Source organism: Dama dama, chromosome 20 (genome assembly GCF_033118175.1).
Source record: "Dama dama isolate Ldn47 chromosome 20, ASM3311817v1, whole genome shotgun sequence".
Taxonomy (NCBI): Eukaryota; Metazoa; Chordata; class Mammalia; order Artiodactyla; family Cervidae; genus Dama; species Dama dama.
The window spans coordinates 17,342,697-17,368,214 of NC_083700.1; the positions used below are offsets into that span (position 1 = coordinate 17,342,697).

At 50.1% G+C, this 25,518-nt stretch overlaps 2 protein-coding genes and 1 long non-coding RNA gene across 7 annotated transcripts in view; 2 read left to right on the forward strand and 1 right to left on the reverse strand.

Moving 5' to 3' along the window:
- Positions 1–4,780, forward strand: part of ADAR (adenosine deaminase RNA specific) — a 28,781-nt gene extending 24,001 nt beyond the window's left edge. For all 5 annotated transcript variants that reach the window (XM_061120703.1, XM_061120699.1, XM_061120700.1 and 2 more), the window contains 4 exons: positions 404–586; positions 1,057–1,169; positions 1,737–1,864; positions 2,023–4,780. In XM_061120703.1, the coding sequence (XP_060976686.1) occupies positions 404–586; positions 1,057–1,169; positions 1,737–1,864; positions 2,023–2,260 (662 nt within the window). In that variant the 3' untranslated portion in view covers positions 2,261–4,780. The remainder of the gene's footprint in view (positions 1–403; positions 587–1,056; positions 1,170–1,736; positions 1,865–2,022) is intronic.
- Positions 4,781–9,718: 4,938 nt separating this feature from the next.
- On the forward strand, positions 9,719–25,410 carry LOC133040115 (uncharacterized). The gene is made up of 4 exons (XR_009688908.1): positions 9,719–9,881; positions 18,478–18,548; positions 18,787–18,923; positions 23,877–25,410. It is a non-coding gene; the product is annotated as an uncharacterized LOC133040115 (long non-coding RNA).
- On the reverse strand, positions 9,879–17,704 carry CHRNB2 (cholinergic receptor nicotinic beta 2 subunit). The gene is made up of 6 exons (XM_061119866.1): positions 17,641–17,704; positions 16,201–16,346; positions 15,969–16,013; positions 15,445–15,554; positions 13,720–14,689; positions 9,879–10,220 (listed from the first exon to the last, which is right to left on the reverse strand). The coding sequence occupies exons 1-6, from the start codon at positions 17,702–17,704 to the stop codon at positions 10,050–10,052; spliced, it is 1,506 nt and encodes a 501-aa protein (XP_060975849.1). The 3' UTR covers positions 9,879–10,049.
- Positions 25,411–25,518: the final 108 nt, after the last annotated feature.

Here is a 25,518-nt window from a genome sequence, read left to right on the forward strand (position 1 = left end):
GAACTGTGTGTCTGAAACACTCTTTCTCAGCCGTTTCTTCTCTTCCTTCGTGTCTCAGCCCCCTGACAATCCTGTCCCAGGAGATTCCCTGACCTGTCCATTATAGCTCCCTCAAACCATCTACAATCGTTACGTGTGCATTGGCTTACTTGTCTAGTGTCTGTTCCCTTTCTGCTCCCTCACTCCCATCAACCTTCTCGGAACACAAGGATCTGATTTGGTTTTGCTCACCATTGCTTCCCGGCACCCAGCCTAGTACCCAGCACCAAGTAGCTGCTGTGAAATATTCAAAGAACAAATGAGTGAGAAGCCCCTGGCCCGAGTCTAAGGAGTAGAAAATGCCACGCCAGGGAGGGGCCTGGTCCAGCGGCCCTTGCAGGTCTAACCCAAGCCTCTCATCCAGGGGAAGGCACGATTCCGGTGGAGTCCAGTGACATTGTGCCCACGTGGGACGGCATTCGTCTGGGGGAGAGACTGCGCACCATGTCTTGCAGCGACAAGATCCTGCGCTGGAATGTGCTGGGCCTGCAGGGGGCGCTGCTGACCCACTTCCTGCAGCCTGTGTATCTCAAATCCGTCACTCTGGGTAAGGACCTGCCTTGGGAGCTGGAACCGGACTGTCATCCTGGTTCCCAGGTCCCAGCAAACGGCACACTCCGTTGCCAGGTGTTAACATGATGTCTCCCCTTTTCAAAGTATGCTCGATTCGGTGGTTTAGTAATTGATTCTGAGTGTCCCGTCTGCTGTGATGGGAAAATTGGTTTAGGCAGCAGTCTCAGTAACGACATGCCAGCCAAGTCTTTCAAGGTGAGTTAGAGAAACACAGCAGCTTAAAACTGCAGCGTCTCAGTGCCCTTCCCCTCTCAGCGCTTGGCCTTACCTGGAACCTTATATATTGCGCCTAACTGACGATCCCTGTGTGTCCTGGGCAGCCGCAGTCAGCAGGCGCTCCCTGCCTAGGGAGCTGATGCTCTGTCTGTGCCCTCACGCTCCCCACATGCCTCTTGCTTCATGGCACTGGGATGATCAGGTGTGTGCGTTTCTCCTTGTGCCCAGGTTACCTCTTCAGCCAGGGGCACCTGACCCGTGCCATTTGCTGCCGTGTGACAAGAGACGGAAGTGCATTTGAGGACGGACTCCGACATCCCTTTATTGTCAACCACCCCAAGGTGCAATAACCCAATCATTTTCCCCTTGACGTTTTCTTCTTTTCAAGTAATCCTGTTAGCAGAGCAGAAATGTACAGTGTGGGCAAGGGGAGCCTTAGTTGGTTTCCCTCTAACTTAGCCTTCCCTCCTTTTGAATGCTAAGGGCTTTCCTTCTTTGGGGGCTTCCCCAATGGCTAAGACAGGAAAGAATCTGCCTGTAAAGCAGGAGACCTGGGCTTGGTCCCTGGGTTGGAAAGATCCCCTGGAGGAGGAAATGCAACCCACTCCAGTATTCTTGCCTGGAGAATTCCATGGACAGAGGAGCCTGGCAGGCTGCAATTCATGGGGTCACAAAGAGTTGGATATGACCGAGCGATTAACACTTTCACTTTTTTCCTTCCTTTAATTTGGAATCCATTTGAATTGAGGTGGGGTTAGTACATCTGAGTCTTAGCCAAACAGAATGATAAACAAGGGGGAAAGATCGTGACCCCATCTTCCCTCTTTCCTGTGAGTCTTGAGTCCCTGCTTCAGAAGCTTTTCCCTGAAAGTTTCCATCTTCCTCCCCCTTGCTCCTGGAATTCCTAGGTTGGCCGAGTCAGTGTATACGATTCCAAAAGGCAGTCTGGGAAGACCAAGGAGACAAGTGTTAACTGGTGTTTGGCTGATGGCTATGACCTAGAAATCCTGGATGGGACCAGAGGCACCGTGGATGGGTAAGGAGCTGGGGGAGCATGGCCACCCAGCCAGCTAGCCAGACTGCCAAGGGGCGTCACACTGTCAAACACCAGAGCTTAAAAGTTGCCACCTCCCCACCCCCAGTGCCTCCACTTGTTCCATCCCAGGTGAATAATGAGTCCTTTCGTTTCCCCAGGCCACGGAACGAATTGTCCCGGGTCTCCAAAAAGAACATTTTCCTTCTATTTAAGAAGCTCTGCTCCTTCCGATACCGCAGAGATCTACTTAGACTCTCCTATGGTGAGGCCAAGAAAGCTGCCCGTGACTACGAGATAGCCAAGAACTACTTCAAAAAATGTCTGAAGGACATGGGCTACGGGAACTGGATAAGCAAGCCCCAGGAGGAGAAGAATTTTTACCTCTGCCCAGTGTAGCGTGACCCAGTGACTGACAGGTCGGGTGTTTCACACTGGGTGCGAGAGAGAGGTCGTAGCATTCCTCATCACATGGGTCAACAGGTTTTGGGTTTTATTTTCCTTTTTTTAAAAAGAATGGACCCACGGTTGGTGACACTGAGAACTTTGGGTTCCTGATATTCTACTTTTCTTTGGGAATATCAGGCCAGGTCTCGCCATCCCCCTTCTTTTTTCTCCAGCAGAGAGACAGAGACCGCAGGGCAGAGAGAAGGGGTTTGTTCTTTCTTTCCGCCCATTTCCTCTTCCGGTCTATTTCCGTTTTTTTGTTTTTTTTTTTTCCTGTTTCCTTTCCCTTTGTGTTTGCTACACTGACCTCTTGTGGTCTCAATTAGGTTCCAGTCAACCATGTGAATCATGCCAGGGACAGGATTTTTCATTTGTGAATTCTGAGGCCCCTCTGCTTCCCATCTTCCCCTTCTGAGATTCCTTCCTCGTGATTGTTAGTTTTTCCTTTTCCTCCAAGAGGGTAAAGCAGTGAACTTAAAGAATCTGGTGAAACATTTCTAAGGCCCGGAGTTGAACACTGCAGTCAGCTTGTTACCAGTGCCAAGCGTGATGAGAACCTGCAGATGATGCTCCATGATCTTGCACTTTAGCCAGCTTGGGAGGGGCCCAGCGGCAGGGAAGGCTGCTGCCCGGGAGGTGAGTCCCTTCCCCAGGCGGCAGGAAGGGCTGGGACCAGCCAGATGGGGCTAATGGAATTGCCTGAGCACTAGAAGGAGGCCTGCCCTCCAGGGGTAACAGACCACTTCCCTTGGAATGTTGCAGACATACCTTGGAATGTTGCCAAGCTCCCAGCTGCCCCTCCTAAAGCATTCCTAGGAATTTGTCCTGCTGACAGGGGCAGTAACGCTGTAGACCCCGACCAATTGGTAGGAAGAAAGCCAGGGTAGATCCTAGAGGGTAAATCGTCTCTGCTCAGATAATCATGACTTAGCAGGAATAAGGCAAAAAATCATGTTGGGTCAGACCACTGCTCCCCCCAGCGTATTTCTCGTGATGGTGACACCAAGGGAAGGTGACTAATTCATGGTAAATGGGGAGTTTTAAAAAGAATGCCATAAATGTTGATCCTCAACAGCTACAGATAACCTGTAATTGCACAGATTTGAAGTTCAGATGTCATTTTCTGTTGATTAACCGAGTGCTTTTGTTTTGCCTAATAGCTTCAGAAGGTTGTCTGCGGGCGGGTCACAGACCCAAGGTCTCCTGCCTGCTAGGGAATCTTTCTAGGGTTGACCTTGAGCAGTAACTCCAAGTGAAAGGGCAGGTTGTCCTAAAACTCTGTGAGGCAGGACTCTGGGTCTACACCTCAAGTTAACATGGACTCTTGTGGTCAGAGCCTTCGTCTCTCTGTGGAGTCTGGCTCTGGGCCTAAGCCAGCTAGATGTGCTCAAGAAAAGTACAGAGGCTCTGCCATCTCCAGACCTGAGCCTGCCTCTTTCCCTCTGGACAGTTCCTCTGTCATCTGTGAACATGCCAAACCAGTGCCCTCAGATGATTTTCCATTGTCCCCCACACCCTGCAAACTACTGACTAATTAACCCTGTCTGTCCTAGCTTGTCAACAGTGGATACACCCAGGTCCGCACATTTATTGTTGTGGCTTCTGTGCCCGCTGTGCTTTGACCAAAGTGAGAAAACGTTGTCTTTCAAATACACTAAGGATGTTTCTGCGGAACACCAAAGTGTCCCATGGAACTAGAAGGGAAGCAATGTCTGTCTTCTGAGGTGGCAGGGGCCTACCCCCCAGTCCTGTGAATCTTCCAACAGCACATGAGATCAGTCCCGCCCCAGGAGGCAGCTCAGCTCCCTGGTTCTTTGGGCTGGAGAGCATCACCTACTCACTCCTTGGCATGTCCAGCCCCTCTGGGCATTAGGACCTCCACAGAGCTCAGTCTCAGCCACCTCTTCTCAGCTGGGAGCCCGGGTACTCTCAACCTATCAGAGCCACCGCTTGCCCCAAGATCTTGTCTAGCGAACTTACAGTATTCAGTTTCTGCTATAGGACGAGAGCAAGGCTTCCCTGTACCCGTGCGTCCTCTGGAAACAAGCCTGTATTGGGCCCTGCACGGCCGCCCCCACCCATCCCCCCAGAAGAGGCGAAACTCCCACCTACCTAAAGTGTCTGCTTCCCTTTTTTGTCCAATCTTTGTTTTTATAAGCAAGGCTTTTTTTTTTTAATGATCTTTGTAGTTGATTTGTCTGAACTGTGGCTATTGTGCATTCTTTGAATAATCACTTGTAAAAAAATTTGTCGCTGCTTCAAGCTATTTCCTTTACTCATGTTGAAGGGATTTTGCTGGCTTTTGGGGTCTCGGTAGTGACTCCCAAGAGCAGAGTGGAGAAGAGCCCAAGCGTAGACTTGGGGGCCACGATGGGTGCAGTCAGTTTTATGATTCTGCTTTTATGTGTCCTTTGGTATAAGTGACTAACAATATACATTCCTCATAAATAAATAAAAAAAAAAGAATCTGAATTTTTAGAAAGCCTCGAGTCTTGGTTTCCTGGGGGACAAGAAAGTGGGGAACGGTGGGCGCTGTGGTCCTGGGATTTCCGGCAACAGCACTAGCTGGGAGTGACTCAGAACCTGGGGTGCGGGTCCCCCTTAGCCAGCAGAGAGGAGCCATCACAGAGGTGAGCTTTTGTCTCGTGCCGTGGGTGCCTCAGACAGCCTTCACTTACTTCCCCAGTTCCACACCCCCACCTGCCCCAGCAGAGCCCTCCGTCAAGTATCTTGTCCCCAAACACGCTGCGCGAGATTTCAAGGCCCAGAGTAGGAAAGTGTCCCTTGAGACAGCATCACAGACCACAGAGCAACTCCAGCTCTCTTCCAGGGGTTTCTACAGCCTTCCACCCCCAACTGTTTGCCTGCGGGGAGGTGCAGGTTGCAGCCTGGACAGACCTGACTTGGCTACTGTCTTGGGAGACAGGCCATTTGCTTTGTACTTTATAGATGGCAACTAGAATATTTCTCTGTCTTGATTTCAAAGAGGAAACGCCATTTCCCACGTTGCTGTTGGGTCAGGATATCTACAAGTCTCCTCTTTGACCTTGTAAAACAATGATACCAGAGGATAGGAAATACCTGACTGAGGCCTCCTAAGTCATAGTGAAACCTCCCTCTTCGACTAATACAGATGGAACAACAGGCCAGGAGGGCCAGCGACATGTTTTGGGGCACATTAAACTAGGGCCAGAACTCTGCACGGGTATCACTCACAATCTGTTGAAACAGTCGGACGAGCTGAACAGGTTCTACAGACAGTGAAGGACAGTGTCTCTGCCTACTGTGAGGCCTGGAGCCTCGACACCTGTCCTTTCTGTTCTCACGCATCTGGTCCCACCTGGAGGGAGATGTTTCCAGGCCTTTTAGAACACGAACCATTTTCTTCATACCTAAGGTGAGTGCAGGATATAGGACTGTCCCCCCAGCATCCAGCTCCAGGTAGGCCGGAAGGCAAGGCTGCCCCCTGGGAACATGAGGGGTTTCCTGCAGCATTTTGGTTGTTACTCACCCGGCATTTCATCTCGGCCCACCATTTAATACGGCTTCCAGGATGCGGGCCCGGGTCAAACCCATGTTCCAGGAGCAGATGTGCCTTCCACACAGCCATATCTATCACCAGGAGACCGGGCCTCACCTCTGCCCTGTCCTCCAGGGCCCCTTTTTTACAAAGGGCCTCCCCAGGAGCTATTTCTGGGCTCTGTCTACTCCAGGCCAAGCCTTATCTTTTCCATCTGATGAATGGACTTGTCAGGCCACCCATCACAATCCCTGGTTACCACTAACCTTTTCTCTAGATTTTTTAATGTCTTTAACCTCTCATGGATCCAATTTCCCCAGTATTCTCCCTTTTCCCCATATTCACCAACCCTGGGCAATGAGGATCTCCCCACCCCCACTCTCAAGGATTACAGAGAGATAAGACATCTTTGGAAACAACTTTCTTTATGAGAATCGTGAGTTCCTATTGAGTCTGGCCTGGAGTGGGCTAGACCAGTGCAAATATTCCAGGAGCAGATGGGGTGGCCAAGGCCAGTGTGGGGGAAGACAGGGACACAGCAGGTGGGTGAGGTGTCCTAATGATTCCTAGACCAACAGTCCCGTAGGAACCACGTGACTGTCAAACTGGCCTCTGAGACTTGGGATGAATACTGAAAGGTGGCTGTTTGTTCTCTGTCTAGTCGTGAGTGGCCGACTGGCCAGCATGAGTTGGCTTGTGAGGGATGCTGTGACGCCAGCCCAACTCTACCTATGAGCAGAAGGTGACAACTGGAACTGAGTCGGGAGGGGATTCAGAGAAGACCCTGATGCCCTTCACTTCCCTCCCAAGGAAGCTCTTCTTCCAGCCTCAGAGGCCATAGAGCATAGCCTCTGGGGTCAGTGTGGGATTTCAGGCCAGCACTACTTACCAGCTATTTCTTGGTCTCTTGGGCCTCATTTTTCTTCTGTCAACAGGGGCCCCTTCCCTGCAGGATTGTTGTGAGGAGTAAAAACAAGGCATCTGAAGCAGCTGGCCCGGAGCAGGCCACTGGTGCCCTGCAGCTCCCACTGGGGGTGGGAGGAGACGCAGGACAGGAGACGAAGCTGCACGCCCTCCCTCTTTCCTTAGGGGGAAACGACCCGCCCTTCCTGCACAGCCAGCCTTCCACCACAGAAATGCCAGCTGGGCGCTGCCCGTGTCTTATTTGCTTTTAAATCTGCAATAACTCGGGACCAGCTGTTCCAGTATTAGACTCCTCACTGCCAGAAGACTGCCTTCCTCCTGCTGCAGTGCCAGTCATCACAAGCAGACAGTTTTTCATGCCTTCTTTTCAGATGAAAGATGGTTCTCAGATGGCCTGTGGCCTTCCTGTCTCTGATGGAGACAATCTCAACTGTTTGCTCGCTGCCGTCCCCCAAGTCCAGCTTGCTTGGGTTTCCATCCAGCATCTCTCCCTCTCTCTTCATATGTGGGACCACCCACCCCCACCCCGCCCGTCCTGACCTGGTGCTGAGCTGGGTACCCAGTTCTCTCCAGAGATGCCCACCATGCCCCCCTTCCCCGCCCCCCACCCCCCATGGAAGGGGCCAAGAGGCATCCCCAACACCACCAAGAGGAGAGAGGACCCATGAGTGGAAGAGACTGGTTCTCCGAAGCTTCTCAATACCCTGAGGGTTCAAAGCCTGTACTGACACATGGTAACACCTTGTCTGAGCCCTCTTCCCTCCACCTCCGTCCTCCCAACGGGCAGTCCGCAAGGGCTTGCACCCAGAGATGGAGGGAATGCTACGGCCCCAGGGAACCTGCCTGGTTAACCCTTTCTTCTATACATTGATCCTTCACACCCTTGCTGCAGTCCTCAGTCAGCTGTCACCCTCAAGTCACAGATGAGGATGAACAAGTTCAGAGTTCAGAGTTTGTACAAGGTCAGGCAGCAGACAACCTCCGGGCCTGCATTTCCCTGTGTGTCGGTGGGGTTCATGGAGAGGAGTTGGACAAGCCACTCTCTAGCAGCCCCTCTGGCACTGTCGAGTAATTTCCTTGGACAAAAGTCACTTGCAGCAAGTACTGGAAGCAAGTCCAGCCAGGACAGCAGCTGATGGGGCCTCCCCAGCAGCCCTGCCCTGGCAAGGAGCCTGGGAGAGCTGGGCAGGAAGGCCTCAGGTCAGCACCTTCCCCTTCAGAGGGAGAGTTCCTTTTCAATAGTTGTTTCAGATTCTAGGATATTTCCTCAGGGCTGTGAGTTTAAGGTGGGTCCAGGGATAACACAGGCAACCGTCCATCTGCTGTTTCGAGAAGGGAGTCTCCGTAGTGCCGAGACACTCACCCCCCAAAAGAGATGTCTGCATGCCCATTCTGGCAGGTGGGGAGATGCAAACCTCATGCAGCTGCTGGCTTAATGTCTGGATGGAGTTCCTCCACAGCCAGCACGGGACCAGATCTCCTGGGAGCCTGAGCACACACCTGTGTCAGGAGGCCAGAGCCTGAGCTCAGCCCAGGAATGGGACAAATCTTTGCTGAAGGGGCTCCAGAAGGCTGTTAGGCTCACCCCAGCACTCCCTGTGTGGTATCTCTCCAGCCCCAGCTCCCCCAGACCCAGGCCCTGTTTCAGGGGGCTATTTCCTCCAGCGTAAGGGTAGGTCTGGGAGGAAGCCTGATATGACAGGTGGCTGAGCCCATGCCCACCAGCTCTGCCTGCCTCTCAGATGACCCCCCCCCCCCAAACATCTACTCTACACCAGGGGCCGTGCTGGGCTTTTTCACAGACGTCATGCCTTCCTCAAAGCAACCCCATGAAGAGGGACTTACTAGCCCCAATTTATAGATGAGCAAACTGAGGCCTAGCCAGACTTGCTCAGGATGGCTGAGAGTAAGTGGCAGGGCACCCAGAGTCTGCACTTACACTGCGTCTCCCCACCTCGGTGCCTGCAGAAGCAGGCGTCCAGCTGGACTCCAGAGAAGAGCATGGTGTGTCAGGCAGGTGCCTTAGATGCCCTTGGCAGACAGACCCCTCTGTGACCTGCTGGCTGAGCACTGAGCCCATGTTGGGACCACAAATCAGAGCCAGTCATGTGATGGGGGCTGGGCCTGATGATCCCTTAAGAGGTCTGTTTCTCTGGCTCATAGGCCGGGGGAGCCCCTGGGAGAAGCATCAGGATACAGCCTCCAGGGCATGCTCTCTGCAGTCCGCTGTGCAGACTTGTCCTTCCCAAGTTCTGCAGCAGCCTAGCTCAGGTTTGGTTGGGAGGAGGAAGGGGAGGAGCCAGAGCAGGAAGGATGGAGCCAGGAATAGAAGGACGGGAGCAGGAGCCGTGCTGATGTGGCAGAGCTCTGGCCATTCACACCCTGCTTGGCTGGCCTCCACAGCCAGCCCTCTCCTGCCCAGCCTGCTCTGCTGCGGGCAAAAGGGCTGGGTCTGCTGAAAGCTAACATCCTTAGTTTACTTACTCCAGCAAGCAGTCCGTTCAAACTGCAGGCGAGGTAGGGGGTGGGGAGGAGGGAGAGGAACAGCCTGTGAAGCTGAACTCATACAGTTTGAGAATTTAGCCTTTACGCTCCAAGTAGGTCACCCAAAGATTGGAAACTCAGAGGCACCCCTAATACCAAACCTTGCTCCCACGCCCTGGCCTGAATAAGAAAGGAAGTCTAGGGAGAATCCTTCACTGGGAGAAGGGGACCTGAGGCTGAGCACTGGGCTGCATAGAAATGAGGGGCTGTGGGGCAGGAAGTCTCCCCCAGGACTCCTACCTCAGTGCCAGGCTAACATCTGAGCAGGAACCCGGGCCACTGTGAGGCCCACCCAGTCAGCTGCTGTCCAGTTAAGCGAGGACAGACCTCAGGCCACACCCAGACCCCTCTCCCCCTCGCGTCTCCCTTCTGAGCTGCATGGTCTCAGGCCAGCCCAGCACAGCGTCGGAGCCCCTGTCCCACCCCCTGCTCCTGCACAGCCCTTTTCCATGACTTGGAGGCAGCCGATGACTTCACTCCATCCTCCACTTCTCAGCCTTCGTCCTCCAGCAGCAACACTATTGCCTGAGTTGGTCCAAAAGGAGGAGAGCCGCCAGGACACCACGCAGTTGGTCCAGCCTCCAGGTTAGTGCTGGCTGGGTGTTGGGGGAGGGGAGGCGAGGGGCTCCAGGTGAAGCGAAATGATGGGTCTGTGGGGGCAGCACCCCTCTTTCTGGTAGTTCACTCATCTCTCCTCCACCCAAAACTATTGTCCAACAGAGGGGCTGAAGGAGCATGGAGCTGGGGAGGGCCTCACTTGGAGCTGGGAGCTGAGTGGTCTGCGTGGAGGAAGGTGGCAGTGGTGTAGTTCTGGAAGAGAGGCTGCAGGAACATGCCGATCGTGCCAAAGACACAGACGAAGACAAAGATCCAAAGGAACAGGCGGTCGATCACCATGGCAACATACTTCCAGTCCTCACTCACCTGGAGAGAGGAAGGGTAGGAAACCCAGGTATCAATCACATAATACAGGAGGGGACTGGATTGGGTATAAGCAACTTCCATCACACATCACTCCTCTCCCTCCTTGACCCCAGAGTGACCATTCCAAAGTTCGGCTCCAGTCTTGCCTGCTTAAAAGCCTCCAGTGACCCCATTGCCTTCAGCAGCCACCCAAACTCCCAAGTCTAGAATCAAGAGCACCCATGACAAATATGAGCCAACATTTATCTTCTTCCAAGTCCGACTCAGACTTACCAAACTCCAGTCTGTCCTCTCAGGTCTCTGGGCCTTTGCGTTTCCTCCCAGTCTAGAATTCCAGTCCTCCCTATCTCTACTTGTGAACTCCTACACATCTTTCAAAGCCTAAATCAAAATGTCACCTCTTCTACGAAGCCTTCTCTGATCCCCCTGATCAGAATGAACCTGTTTCCTCTGGGGCTCCCTCAGCATTGCGTATGCATCTCTGTGCTGTGCTGTGCTTAGACACTCAGTCGTGTCCAACTCTTTGCAACCCCATGGACGGTAGTCCGCCAGGCTCCTCTGTCCATGGGGATTCTCCAGGCAAGAATACTGGAATGGGTTGCCACACCCTCCTCCAGAGGATCTTCCCAACCCATGGATTGAACCCAGGTCTCCAGCATTACAGGGGAGATTCTTTACCGTCTGGCCACCTGGGAGGCCCAGTATTTTTACTCCACTGTATTGTCAGTTCAATTCATATGCCTGTCCTCTCCTCCCTCCCTGACCCCCATCCCAACTTAAGCTATGAGCTTGTAAACTACAGGGGCCTGATCTGACTTATTTTTGTAATCCCAGCATCTCAAACTCAGAGTTCCAGTAAATGCGTGTTGAACTAGTGAATGAAGGGCTGCCCTGAAGGCCTCTCTCCTTATCTAACTGCCTGGGGAGCCCCTTCCAACAGCCCCAGGGTGGGAGGACTGAGTCTCAGATGCAAACAAGCCCATCCAGAAGAGAATAACCACTGTGTTTGGGAGCCAGTCACAGGGTCTGCATGAGAGCTGGCCTGCACTCAGGGCCGTTCCGCTCCCGTCTGAGTCTGGCCCTTTGCACACGTGTTCATCTGTAACCCTGGGCCTCCTGTCTCCCTGGCACCATTCTGGGCACTGGGGATGTGAGAGAGCAAGACAGACACATCCTGCAGTTCAGTCTACTGAGGGAGACGGACACAAAATGAGTAAAAATAAAAATAATTACACCCTTTTGGGTGCTTACATGGAAGCAAAGGACAGAGCAATGGAGGTGGAGATATCATTCAGGGTGTGATTTGGGGAGGCCTCTTTGAGGGAGTGACACCTTAAGCGAAGATCTGATAAGTGACAAGGAGCCAGCTGTATCAGGAATAAACTGAAGAAAGAAACAGACAAACCCAAACTGTGGTGGTGGTTTAGTTTCAAAGTCGTGTCCAACTTGCAAACTGAGGGACCTTCAACTGGCCTGGGCCCTTCAAAAATGCCTATGCCCTGAAAGGCAAAGCCTAGGAACCATTCCAGAGTGAAGCAAACTAAAGAGACAGGACAACCAAGTGCAATTCAAGATCCTGGACTGAGGTGGAGGAGATGCTACAAAGGATATTACTGAGACAATTGAAAAAATTTTTAGTATGGACTTTATATCAGATAAAGGTATTGATGCTAATTTCCTGAATTTGATCACCGAGCTTGAGTTATAGAAGACAATATCTCTGTGCTTGGGAGAGAAAAGCTGGAGTATTTGGGATAAAGGGTCACTTACTCTCAACAGAAGGGCAAAAATTAATAATAGCAATAATTTTTAAAAGGAAAAAAAAGGGCATTCCAAGCAGATGGAGCAATATGTGCAAAGGTCTTGAGGCAGGAAAGCGCTTAGCTTGCTTAGAACAAGCGTCAGATAAGCCAGTGACCTGAGCTGTGGAGAGATGACACATAGTGAGCAGGAAACATTGTCTGTTTGGATGAAGAAGCACAAGAACTGAATCAGGGAGACCATTAGAAGTCCCTACCCTAGGCCAGGCAAGAGCTGATGGAGGCCTACGGCTAGGGAGGGAGCATGGAGATGGTGAATAAAGGATGAAGCTGAGAATTATTTTGGAGGTTGAGCTCACAAGACAGGACTTCTGATGATCTGGATGGTGGGGGAGATAAGAAAGAGAGGCATCAAGGATCACTCCACGCTTCTGGTCTAAACCATTGGGTGGATGGTGATGTCATTTACTAAAAGATGGGGAGATGAGAGGAGGAGCAAGTTGGTGGTGGGGATGTAAACCAAGCACTCAGTTTTGGACATGTTAAGTCTGAGATGCCTGTGAAACATCCAAGTAGGTCATTGCATCCTCATCACCTAGCTCAGTAAATGCACATTACGTGAGTTTGCTGCAGTGGGGAAGGCAGAGGCAGAGACACAGCCAGCTGAGCCCCTGCACCTCCAGCATTCCCCGCTTGGCCCCAGCCACCTCTGAGCCTCCAGCCCCATCCTCTCTTGCCTCGGTCCCTCTCATCTTCCATCAGGACCATAACCTGCTCCCTGGCTCAAGCCCCAGCTCCTGCCCTCCCAAGGGACACTAGGCTCTGGAGCATCCCACCCCCCACAAATGATAATGCAGGAGCCTGCCCTTCCTTACTCCCCAGGCCAGAATGACTGCATCCCAGTAGAAACATGGCCAGTTATCATGGCAACAGTTGAGCCGCAGCCTGGAACCAGCCAGGTGATTAAAGAATGCTGGATGGGGCCAGCCACAACCCCAAATGCAGGGAAGTCAACCCCTCATATTCCCCCCTCCTCATCCCCTGGTTCAGTGTCCAAGGAGTCCCCTTCAGGGAGAGCCACTGCAGAAAAAGCCGGGTGTGCAGAAAGCTCTGGGCAGGTCTTGGAAGCCCTGGCCTTCACCTGCCTCCACCTCCACAAATATTTCACAAGGCCACTCCCTGAGGACTCAGAAAAGAAGGAAAAGGATATTGATTTGGGGCTCTGTCCTATTCCCAGTGGCCGGTGGAGCCACCTAACCACCCCCACCCCCTCCCATACACACTTTCTACTGCTCTCAACTTTGCCCCCAAAGCAGGGCACCCAAAGGATTCATCCTCATTTGTGCAAGGAGCTGCAGGTTAACAACATGGTCTTGGGAATACAAGCGGCAGAGAGGGTCTCCGGGGACACAGCCACAGGCCAGCTGCAAACCCACAAGGGCCTCCTCCCCTTTCTGGCCACCTTTCCAAAACTAACGACACTAAGGATGCCCCAGCGAGGCATTTCCCTCCGGATGCTAGCACTCGGGAAGCCGCAAGGTCATCCTGTACCAACCGCAGCTTAGGCGGCACCACCTCCCAGAAGCCAAAGGAGAAGAGGCTGCGCCAGCGCCCAGGCCCACAGCCCCAGGCCAGACTCGCACTGTCGGCAACCTGCACTCCGATTAGCTTTGTCTGCGGAGCTTCCGAGGGGCCCTGCAGCCCCGCATCCCATGCCCGAGTCCCTGCGCTGCACTCACGCTCTGGTCGTCGTCCTCACTCCGCATGTGATCTGCGATGAAGCGCACGCCGTCCACCGCCTCCCGGAGGCCGCAGCCACACGGTCCCCCGGAGCGCCCGGGGCCTGCTGCTGGCGCCGGCTCCGAGCCAAAGGCCCCAGCCAAGCCCTGCACCGACGCGCGGTTGACGAAGCACGTGCAGGAGTCGGCCCCCTGGGCCTCGCGGAAGAAGGCGCCGGCTCCCTCTCGCTCGCGCTGGCGCCGCCGCAGACGCAGGCGTTGGCGGGCGCAGCGGTGGCGCGGTTGCTGCATGAACAGCAGCGTGGGCAGCTTCTCCAGGAAGACGACCTTGACCCAGGGCGCCATGGTGTGCGTGGTGGGTGAACGGTGGTGCACGTTGAGCACGCACACGCTGGTGACGATGGAGAAGGTGACGAGCACCATGGTGAACATGAGGTACTTGCCGACTAGCGGCACGTCGAGGGAGGTGGGCGGCACGATCTTAGAGATGAGCAGCAGGAAGACGGTGAGCGCCAGCAGCACGGAGATGCACAGCGTCATCTTCTCACCGCAGTCAGACGGCAGATAGAAGACGAGGATGGCTAGAGAGGTGATGAGGATGCAGGGGATGATGAGATTGATGGTGTAGAAGAGTGGCTTGCGACGGATGATGAAGTCGTATGTGATGTCCACGTAAGTGGAGTCATCCGGGTTCTCGTTGCGCCGGCCGGGCAGCGCCACTATGTCCCACTCGCCGCTGGGTGTGAAGTCATCCAGGTTGGCCACGTCACTCTTGAGCACTAGGTCGATCTCAGTGCGGTCGTAGGTCCACGAGCGGAACTTCATGGTGCAGTTCTGCTGGTCAAATGGGAAGTGCTTTACCTCGATCTTGCATGCGCTCTTGTAGATGGCAGGTGGCAGCCAGAAGATGCTGCCGTCGTAGGAGACCAGGGCATTGGAATAGAAGGACACCTCGTACATGCCGTCGGCACTGCCAAGGGACAGCACAGTCAGCCCCGATTTAAGCATGCCTCCACCCCATCCATTCACCCAGCCCTGAGTGGGAAGAGAGGAAAGCCGAAGGGAGGTATGGGAAGAGGGAGATAGAAAGGAGCAGGAATTATTAAGCAAGAAGGGGATGTGGGTGGGCTGGTGGGGAGAAGAGGTGTCCTGGTCAGAGGCCTGAGGGGACGCTCTGTTACTTGTCATGCACTGTATAAGCCGGTTGGTCCAAAAGAAGGTGGAGAAGTTGGGGGAGCCAGGGAGGTCAGAGTGAGGAGCCCGGTGCAACAGAGAGGGCCAGGGGCAGGTGGGAGCAGGAGATGGTCCCTAGAGTCTAGGGACTAGTGGCTTTGGGTCTTAGAGGTAAGAGGGCTTATTGTAGGAGAGCAGATGGAACCTGGGGGAGAAACTGGGACCCCCAAGTTCTTTGATTCTTATCATTCCTCCAGGAAAGCCTATTTTTTAATCAGTTTGCACACTGGGGGCTGTCAATCCTTGTTTGTATCACACCGCAGCTCCAAACACTGGGAGTCCTAATTGACTGGGAGGGAGCTGGCCATGACCCAAGTTACCTTGGCTGTCCGCACTATACCTCACGGGTTTGGGTTTGTCTGTCTGAGTAGTGACTTGTCTGTGCCAATGAAAAGTCCCTTCTCTCCCCCAGCATGAGCTAATTTACTTTCTTCAAGACCTGAGCACTCTCAAGTTCTCCTCCAGCCTTCCCATCCCTCCAGGGTCACCTACTTGTTGTATAGGACCACATCTGGTAGCCAGATGTGTTTGGAAGGGAGCCGAACTTTCTTCATGTTGTCAAATTCCTCAGGCTTCCAGGTGAGGCGATAATCCTCCCACTCCTGGGAAAGGGAAAGAGGGAGGCAGCACCGACCTATGCCCTGGGAGGGGCTGAAGGTCAAGGACAGGGACAAGAGGAGGCCTATTTGGCTTGAGGAAGTTTTCAAAAGTCATTGCCTCGCCACCGTGACTTCTCGGCCCAGCAAAAGTGGCTTTTCATTTAATTTGCATAGCCAAGCCAAGATATTAGAATCTACATTTTGTGAATGAGAAAATGAATCTTGCAGTGTTTACCATATTCAAAGTTAACAGAGCTGGTGAGTGGAAGAACCAAGACTCATATCCAGTTATTTCAGATCCCAAGGTCTATACCTTTCTGCCTCTCTTGAGGAGATTCAAAGAGGGAAAAGCACATGCAAAAAAAAAAAAAAAGGAAGAAAGAGAAGCCCAGAGGTGTGGGCAGGAAGAGCTCTAACCTGAGTCAGCCAGACATTGGTGGTCATGATCTGCTCCCGCTCATGCTGCAGGGAAGAGAAGCTGCTGAGAAGTGCCCCCCACCACCGATCCTCAAGTCTGTGGGCCCCCTACACCACCCAGGCTCCCTCCCCCACATGCCCAAGTCTTGGGGACTCCAGAAGAATTAGTGCAAACATACTCTGGCTATGCCAATTTCAGTAGCTGGGCAGAGAGTTTGGGACCCCCACTCACCACACTAATGAGCTGGGCCAGTGATACCATGAGCTGTACTGTCACCAGCTCAGAGCCATTGGTAGCTGGGCGGATAAGTTTGTTGTAGCGGGAAGGATCCAGGAGATGCTCTACCAGCCGCTCTTCTGTGTCTGTACCCCAGACTCCTGGGCAGGGGAGTGGGGTGGGGGGCAAGAAGTAAGTACACAGCAAGGAGGGCCCACCCAGGATCCCACTGTCCCTAGGCAAGTGGGACAACCTAGGCCCAAATAGGAAGCTGTAGTTTTCCACAGCCCGTCCCTAAGAAGATAGCAAAATTCTTAGGTTGCCCCCATGGAAGCCCCTCATATAGCTTCCCACAGATCATCCCTAAGAAGACAGCAAAATTCTTAGGTTGCCCCCATGGAAGCCCCTCATAGAGAAGTCCCTCTCTGAGTCACTGACCAAGAAGCCCAGACAGTCTCCCCACAGCCTCCCACTAAAAACCTATTCTTCAAGGATCAGTGGAGACCCTGCTCTTCCTGCAAGATCTCAGAGGATCATTTCAAAATATTTGAAGTTTCTGTTTCCATGGTTTCTTCTAGAAGATATCTACAATTCAAGGAAGGTTTTAGAGGGTAGTGAAAGGAGAACAGTCATATATGTCCCACCACACAGCCTTTCTTCTCAGTTAGCACCCATCTCTGTGTACCAGTAATGTTATGCGCCTCTATATGTGACTGGCTGTGACCCCCTCCCCGAAAAGGTATTGGGTTGGAGTAGAATAATTTGGCTACCTGAGCTGTGTGGACAGGGCATATATTTCACCTCAAGTTCCACACGTACAGGAGCTCACCTCTCATGAGATTGCAGGCAGATATGGAAAGCTCCTTTGGTTGTATATTCCTTTTGTACCTGCCCCACCACACACTATCTCCTGCAACCCTGCACGAACGCACCCCCACGTCCTCAGAGACCCCTCCCTGGCCCTTAGCCTGGCAGAGCTTCTTCCCTTCTTGTCTCCTGTCCACCCTCCAAGAGAGTTGAGAAGTTGCTTGCTTCCATTTCCTGCCTTGCCCCCATGGAGTGAGCAAAATCGGGAGCCCAACATGAGGGACAGGAAATGATGGAGAACCAAGTGAGGGTGCCGAACCAGGTAGATTGTCTTGAGCTACTGGTTTACTTGAAGTTAAATAGCAATTCAGCTGCAGTCAGAGTCTCCCCTTCCTGCCACCCCAGAAATCCTGGGGAGAGCCCCTCCTTCCTTCCTCTCTGTACCCACACCCTCCCCGGCACCACTGCCCAGGTTGCCCTCTCTTCTCCGCATCACTTGGAGCAAGTCCTTCTCCCAGTTCAGCCTCCCAGGCACTTACAGCTGTCCTGGGGGTCTCTCCCCTAACTCCCAGGAGACTTCCCGCCTTAGGGATCCCTCCCTTACAAATTCGAGCCTGAGTGAGACAGAGCGTGGCGACTTGTCCTTACCTGAGCACAGTCCGAGGAGGCCAAAGCTGAGGAGCAGCGCCATGGGACCTGAGAGCCAGGCCATGCCTCTGGCATAGCTCGCCGGCTCGCCTAAACGTACCAGAGCGCGCCGCAGGCTGGAAGGCCGCGGGCGGGGCGCTGTCCGTGGTGCTGAAGCCGCTCCCGCGCCGCCCGCGCCAGGCGGGAGCGGAGCCCAGGGTGTGCGCACAGCCTTCGGTGCTGCCGTGCTAATCTCCACGGCGGTTCCCCGGGCTCCAAGAGCGAGAAGGAACCCGCTTCTCGCTTATCCCGGTCTGAGCAGGCGGAGGCTTTTCCGGCTGCTCTTCCAGGGAATACAATTGGGACGGTGAGGGGGAGGAGTCTCCGCCCCGGAGGCGGAAGCGCCAGAGCTCAGAATAAAAGGGGTCCCTGGGTGGGGTATTCTCCTGCTGGTCCTGCTTAGTTAGAGTGTGCGTGAGGAGGAAGAAGGGGGGCTCACCAGACGGTGGAGGAGTTCTGAAACCCCAAAGTTGAGGCAGGACCTGGAAGGGTCTGAAAAGGCTCAGGAAGAAAGCGCAAGTAAGACAAACAGGTCAGGACCGGGTAAGCACCCGGGACCAAGGGCCAGAATGAGGGGAGTGGGAGTCAAAAAGAGGTTCTGGGTCCCACCTTCCTTTTTTTCTCTTACCAAACCCAAATGCTCCTGCTTCCCCGGAAGGCTGAGGATGCAGCCAAGACGATGCACTTAGGCCCTTAGAGAATGAGACGGAGGACTGTAGGTTTGCTATTTCAAGAAAGCAAACAATTTGGAGTCTAGAAACAGGATCCCCTCATCTGTTCCCTTCCATACCTCCACAGAAGGCATCCAGGGGATCTAAGGTGGGGACATGTGGACATCTGAAAAGAAGGTGACCTTCAAGAGTGGAAGGGTAAGTGGCCCTTATCAATTAGCCTTTCTCACCCACCTTCTGTTCCTCTCCAGTCTTTGACTTCTGTGTGACAAGGGGGAATCAGAGGATAATTTCATAGAAACCAGCCCAAGAATGAAGCTAACACAAAGGAAAGCAAAGATGAGACAGAGAGGTGTCAAAACTCAATGACATCTTTGATCTTAAAAGCCCCGAACTTTTAACTTCTGAGCCAATAAAGGCTTTCCTTTTTTCTTAGGTGGATTTTTTTCAGTTTCAACCAAAAGATTCCTGACTAAAGCAGCCTTATCATACATCAAGGCACTGTCTTGTTCCAGCTCTGCCGACTCCTTCAACCTCCTCTGGGCCAGTACCTGCAGCCCCACACTCCTCATGGTAATGTCTTTATTTATTTATTTTTGAAATAAACCATTTCTTTTTCTTTCTTTCTTTTATTTTTAAATTTATTTGGCTGCACTGGGTCTCCATTGCTGCATGTGGGATCTTAGCTATGACATGTGGGATCTCGTTCCCTGACCAGGGATGGAACCCAGGCCCCCTGCATTGGGAGCACTAAATCTTAACTACTGGACCCATCCTCCATGCTTCAGGGCCTTTTAAACATTCAGTTCTGTTGATTCTGTTTTCACCCATTTCCTGTCAACCACTGTCTACTTTGAACACCTGGCAGAAACATTAGTTCCTTAAGGAAGCTATGACCAAAGATTAGGTCAGGTGCCCTGAGACATGTTTCCAGAGGATGATAAATGAGTAAATAAATCAATATAAGGTGGTAGCTGTCTCTCCTCCTAGATTTTGAACCAGCACAGTGCCTGGCATATTGTGAGGGTTCAACAAATAAGCCAAAGGGCTGGTACAGGACTGAAATCTTTTAACATGTAGAGAAAAATTCCTCTCTAAAAGCTCAGCCAAAAGCAATTTATATACATGTACTTAGTTCCTGGAATTGAGAAGGAAAAGCAAAACAAGTATCAGCAAAGGGCTAGAGAGGATGTGGGATGACTACAGTCTCCATAAGGTACGTGGAAAAAAAGTGAAAGTGTTAGTCGCTCAGTTGTGTCCGACTGTCTGCGACCCCATGGTCTGTCCATGGAATTCTCCAGGTAAGAATACTGGAGTGGGTTGTCATTCCCTTCTCCAGGGGATCTTCCCGACTTGGGGATAGAATTCAGGTCTCTTCCACTGCAGGCAGATTCTTTACCATCTGAGCTACCAGGGAAGCTCAAGGCATGTGGAAGTGGCCATAAATCTGCACCACAAGCTCCAGGGCATATACATGTGCAAACATGTTATCATCTCTTAAGAATTCAAGAAATCTTAGAACCAAGGAAAGAAGTGGAGAATAAAAGCCTTACGAAAAAGGGAAGGAATGTGTGTAGTCAGTCCACTTGGGAAAAGGGTCAAGGGTGGGAAGAAGACTTCCCTCCCTGCCCCCTCTGCCTTCAACAATTCAGATCAATTGTTGGATATCTACTGTTTAGTTATCAAAGATGCAGTGATCAAAAAGACTTAGTCCCAGCTACTAAGGAGATCACAGTTTGGTGGCAAAGACTTGTGACACCATGTGGTGGCTGATCTAGAAGAGTGTAAACAAGGTGCTTTGGAAGTATGGATGAGAGAGAGGTTCATAGTGCCTGAGAGCCTGGAAGGGGTAGAGATGAAAATTGAGATTTGAAAGATGAGAAAGCCAATAAGACAAAGGTGGCTAAAAGGCATTTCAAACTCCTAAAAGAGAGACACGGAGCTTTACATGTAGATAGTGCTCAGTACTTTCTTCTTTCAGTGAATGCTGGGTGATAGAAGAAGGCTGCAAAAGTCTTCTTTTATGAAAGTCTCTCTGGAGTGGTTGCTTGTCTCTGTATTGACAGACTGGAAAGTCATTTGCTTCCTTGAGGCCCTTGGTCACTCCCTGATGCTCCTTTCTGGTCAGTTCGGGCAGCCTGTTCGCCTTGGCCTCTACCTTTTCTTTTAAAATTTCTCAGCTTTTGTTCTGAGTCCTCTGAGCGCAACCACCCAGTGGTGGAGGAGAGCTGGAACACCCTTCCTGCCTCCTTCATGTCTCCACACACACCCCTCCCATATCTACCAGGAAGAGAGGACAGGCCCAGAACCACACAAGGTGATGGATACATGTAGGAGTATCAGTTCTCAGGCAAAACAGTGAACAGGCAAGGTTTTGGTGGGACACACCCAAGGCCTCTGATGGTGAGGAACACTTTTTTTGAAAGGCATTACAATGTTCAGTTCAGTCAGTTCAGTCACTCATCGTGTCTGACTCTTTGTGACCCCATGGACTGCAGCATGCCAGGCTTACTTGTCCATCACCAACTCCCAGAGCTTACTCAAACTCATGCCCATTGAGTCACTGATGCCATCCAACCATCTCATGCTCTGTCGTCCCCTTTCTCTTCCCACCTTCAATCTTTCCCAGCATCAGTGTCTTTTCCAATGAGTTAGTTCTTTGCATCAGGTGGCCAAAGTATTGGACTTTCAACTTCAGCATCAGTCCTTCCAACGAATATTCAGGACTGATTTCCTTTAGGATTGACTGGTTTGATCTCCTTGCAGTCCAAGGGACTTTCAAGAGTCTTCTCCAACACCACAGTTCAAAAGCACCAATTTTTCAGCACTCAGCTTTCTTTATAGTCCAACTCTCACATCCATACATGACTACTGGAAAAACCATAGCTATGACTAGACGGACCTTTGTTGGCAAAGTAATATCTCTGCTTCTTAATATGCTGGCTAGGTTGATCATAGCTTTTCTTCCAAGGAGCAAGCATCTTAATTTCATGGCTGCAGTCACCATCTGCTGTGATTTTGGAGCCCAAGAAAATAAAGTCTGTCACTGTTTCCATTGTTTCCCCATCTATTTGCCATGAAGTGATGGGACCTGATGCCATGATCTTAGTTTTAAGATTTTTAAGATGGTTGAGTTTTAAGCCAACTTTTTCACTCTCCTTTTTCACTTTCATCAAGAGGCTCTTTAGTTCCTCCTCGCTTTCTGTCATAAGGGTGGTGTCATCTGCGTATGTGAGGTTATTGCTATTTCTCCTGGCAATCTTGATTCCAGCTTGTGCTTCATCCAGCCTGGCATTTTGCATGATGTACTCTGCATATAAGTTAAATAAGCAGGGTGACAATATATAGCCTTGATGTACTCCTTTCCTGATTTGGAACCAGTCTGTTATTCCATGTACAGTTCTGTTGTTTCTTGACCTGCATACAGATTTCTCAGGAGGCAGGTCAGGTGGTCTGGTAATCCCATCTCTTTAAGAATTTTCCACAGTTTGTTGTGATCCACACTGTCAAAGGCTTTGGCGTAGTCAATAAAGCTGAAGTAGATGTTTTTCTGGAACTCTCGCTTTTTCGATGATCCAACGGATGTTGGCAATAACATTACAATGTTATTTCTCTATTTAAGATACTTTAAGTTTAAAACTTTATTACCAGAGTAATGCAAATCTATGAAGAGCAACTGGAAAACACAAATTAGCAAAACACAAACTAGATTCATAACATTACCTCTTAGGAAAAAAAACAATGTTTGCATTTCATATATATATATATATATCTGTATGTGTGTATATATATACATACATATATATATATATACACCCAATTATCTATATGTACTTAGATATAACTGTCTTCCCAGGTAGCATTAGTGGTAAAGAACCTGCCTGCCAATGCAAGAGATGTAACAGATTTGGGTTCAATCCCTGGGTCTGGAAGATCCCCTGAAGCAAGAAATAGCAACCCACAGCAATATTCTTGCCTGAAGAATCCCATGGACAGAGGAGCCTCGTGGGCTACAGTCCATAGGGTCACAAAGAGCTGAACACGACTGGAGCAACTTAACTTGTTCACTTAGATATACATGCAAAAAGCATATACATTATAAGTGTACAACTAGATAAAATTTCACAACATGAACACAGCCTTGTAACTCCCACCCAGATTTTCAAAAAGAGAGAATGTTAGCAATATCCAAAAGTCCCCCACTATATTCCCTGCCAGGCTTTATTCCATCTTCTTCAAAAACAGGGGGAAGGAGGAATAGAGAGTGACTCCCTAACATGTACTGCTTGAAGTTCAGGAAGTAGAGAGAAGTAATGGTTACCCAACTTTGTGAATGTAGTACATGTCACTGAACTGTACACTTTAAAATGGTTAAAATGGTAAATTTTATGTTATGGGTAATTTCTAACAATTTTTTTAATGACCAAAAAAGTAAATACTATTCTGACATAACAACATAGATTAACTTTGCCTCTGAATTTTATATAAATAGAATCTTTTGTAATTTTTTTCAATAGTGAGAATCACTATTGAATCATTATTTCAATATTGAGAATCACTATTTCAATAGTGAGAATAGTGAGCATTGTTGAATGCAGTTGTAGTTCATCATCTTCATTGCTATAGAATATTCCATTGTATAAATGCACCACTGTTTATCCATTTCACCACTGATAGGTATCTGGGTTGTTTTCTATTTCAGACTATTACAAATAACACCACTTTGAACATTCTTGTTCATGTTTTTAGTATACAAATATATGTGTTTCCATTTACTTATTAAAAAGGAGCACACGGTAAAATAGCTTTGTGACCTTCTTTTTTTAATTTAATTTCTTTATTTCGGGCTGCACCAGGAAGCTTGTGGGATCTTAGTTCCTTGGCCAGGGATTGAACCCCAGGCCCACGGCAGTGAACGCACTGAGTCCTAACCACTAGACTACCAAGGTTCCCACAGCCTTCACTTTTCATGTACTATTTCTAAAAGCTCTCTCCATGTCAATATTTGATAACTATTTTAAAATAGTTTTATGTCAATCTATTTGATCAAATATTTGATAACTATTTTTAATAGCTGCATAGTATCCCATTATGGGTAAATGTTTGCACACACCTTTAATAGTTTCCAAGTGAAAATGCTGAGTCAAAGGTTTTTTAAATTTTCTTATTATTTAATCATTTATTGCTGAAATGAGCTCCAGAAGGACTGATAATATTAGAATGACCCTGGGGCTCCAGGCTAAAGCACCTATGATCAATACCTCTACAATCTTGCCTGTGCTGACCCCTTCCTTTTCTTCTTCCCTGCCTCTCAGTCATTCCTCCTTTGCCTTAGGCCTTTCTGCCCAACCTCCTACTCTAGGACCAGTTCTTTAAAAACATCACCCCCCCCCCCCCATTTCCATCTAAGTAACTTCTCTTAGTACTTTCACACACTTTCCTGGGAGTTAATCCTGACTATTAGCTCCCTTCAAGACCTTTATCCTCCTTCATCCCTCTTATTGCATTTTTCACATTGTATTACAGTTGATTATACCTGGTTCCACTTCATCCATTACTGTGTGCTCCAAAGAGCAACTGGAAAAGGAGTACGTCAAGGCTGTATATTGTCACCCTGCTTATTTAACTTATACGCAGAGTACATCATACAAAATGCCAGGCTGGATGAAGCACAAGTTGGAATCAAAATTGCCAGGAGAAATATCAATAGCTTCACATATGCAGATGACACCACCCTTTTGGCAGAAAGCGAGGAGGAACTAAAGAGCCTCTTGATGATAGTGAAAGAGGAAAGTGAAAAAGCTGTCTTAAAACTCAACTTTCAAAAAACTAAGATCATGGCATCTGGTCCCATCACTTCATGGCGAATAGATGGGGAAACAATGGAAATAGTGACAGACTTTATGTTCTTGGGCTCCAAAATCACTGCAGATGGTGGCTGCAGCCATGAAATTAAAAGACACTTGCTCCTTGGAAGGAGAGCTATGACCAACCTAGACAGCATATTAAAAAGCAGAGACATTACTTTGCTGACAAAGGTCCATCTAGTCAAAGCTATGGTTTTTCCAGTAGTTTTGTGTGGATGTGGGAGTTGAACCATTAAGAAAGCTGAGCACCAAAGAATTGATGCTTTTAAACTGTGGTACTGGAGAAGATTTTTGAGAGTCCCTTGGACTGCAAGGAGATCAAACCAGTCAATCCTAAAGGAAATCAGTCCTGAATATTCATTGGAAGGACTGATATTGAAGCTCCAATATTTTGGCCACCTGATGTGAAAAACTGACTCATTTGAGAAGACCCTGATGCTGGGAAAGATTGAAGGTGGGAGGAGAAGGGGACGACAGAGCATGAGATGGTTGGATGGCATCAACGACTCGACAAACATGAGTTTGAGCAAACTCTGGGAGATGGTGATGGACAAGGAAGCCTGGCGTGTTACAGTCCATGGGGTCACAAAGAGTCAGACACAACTGAGTGACTGAACTGAACTGCACTGGAGCAGGAGCAAGAAACACAACAAAAATGATAAAATGCGTCACCGCTGTCATGTGAGGAGCCAGGAATCAAGGCAGGCTCTCCCCACAGGGAACTAGCTTCTTTGTCTCTGCATCCCCTGTGTTTAATACAGTTCCTGGCAAAGAGCAAGTCCTCAGGACGTGCTTGTTGAGTTGGTGACAAAATGCTACGCTTCTGGGAGCAAGTCAAAGGAGAAAACTGTTCACTCTGCTCCAAACAAGTGCATCTATTCACTCTGAAAACACATGACCTTCTGCAGAAAAAAAAAAATCTTCACAATTCATTTTCCATAGAGCAGCAGAGTGATCTTTTTTTTTAAGGCTGTGTGTGTGTGCGTGTGTGTGTGTGTGCGCACGCGCGCCATGCTGCATGTCTAGTTCCCCTACAAGGCATCAAAATCAAACCTGGGCCCACGGCAGTGAAAGCACCAAATCCTAACCACTCGACCACCATGGAATTCCCCAAAGTGATCTTTTAATATTTTAAATCAGATCATGCTACTCCCTGCTTAAAATCTTTCGTTTCCCACTGCACTTTGAATAAAACTCAGCAAATTACTGTGGTCTCTATTCTTCACTGGCCTCATCTCCTGCTCCCTCCTTCTTGTCTTTCACGAGACTCAAGGTATGCTGATCCTCTATTTAAAAAAAAA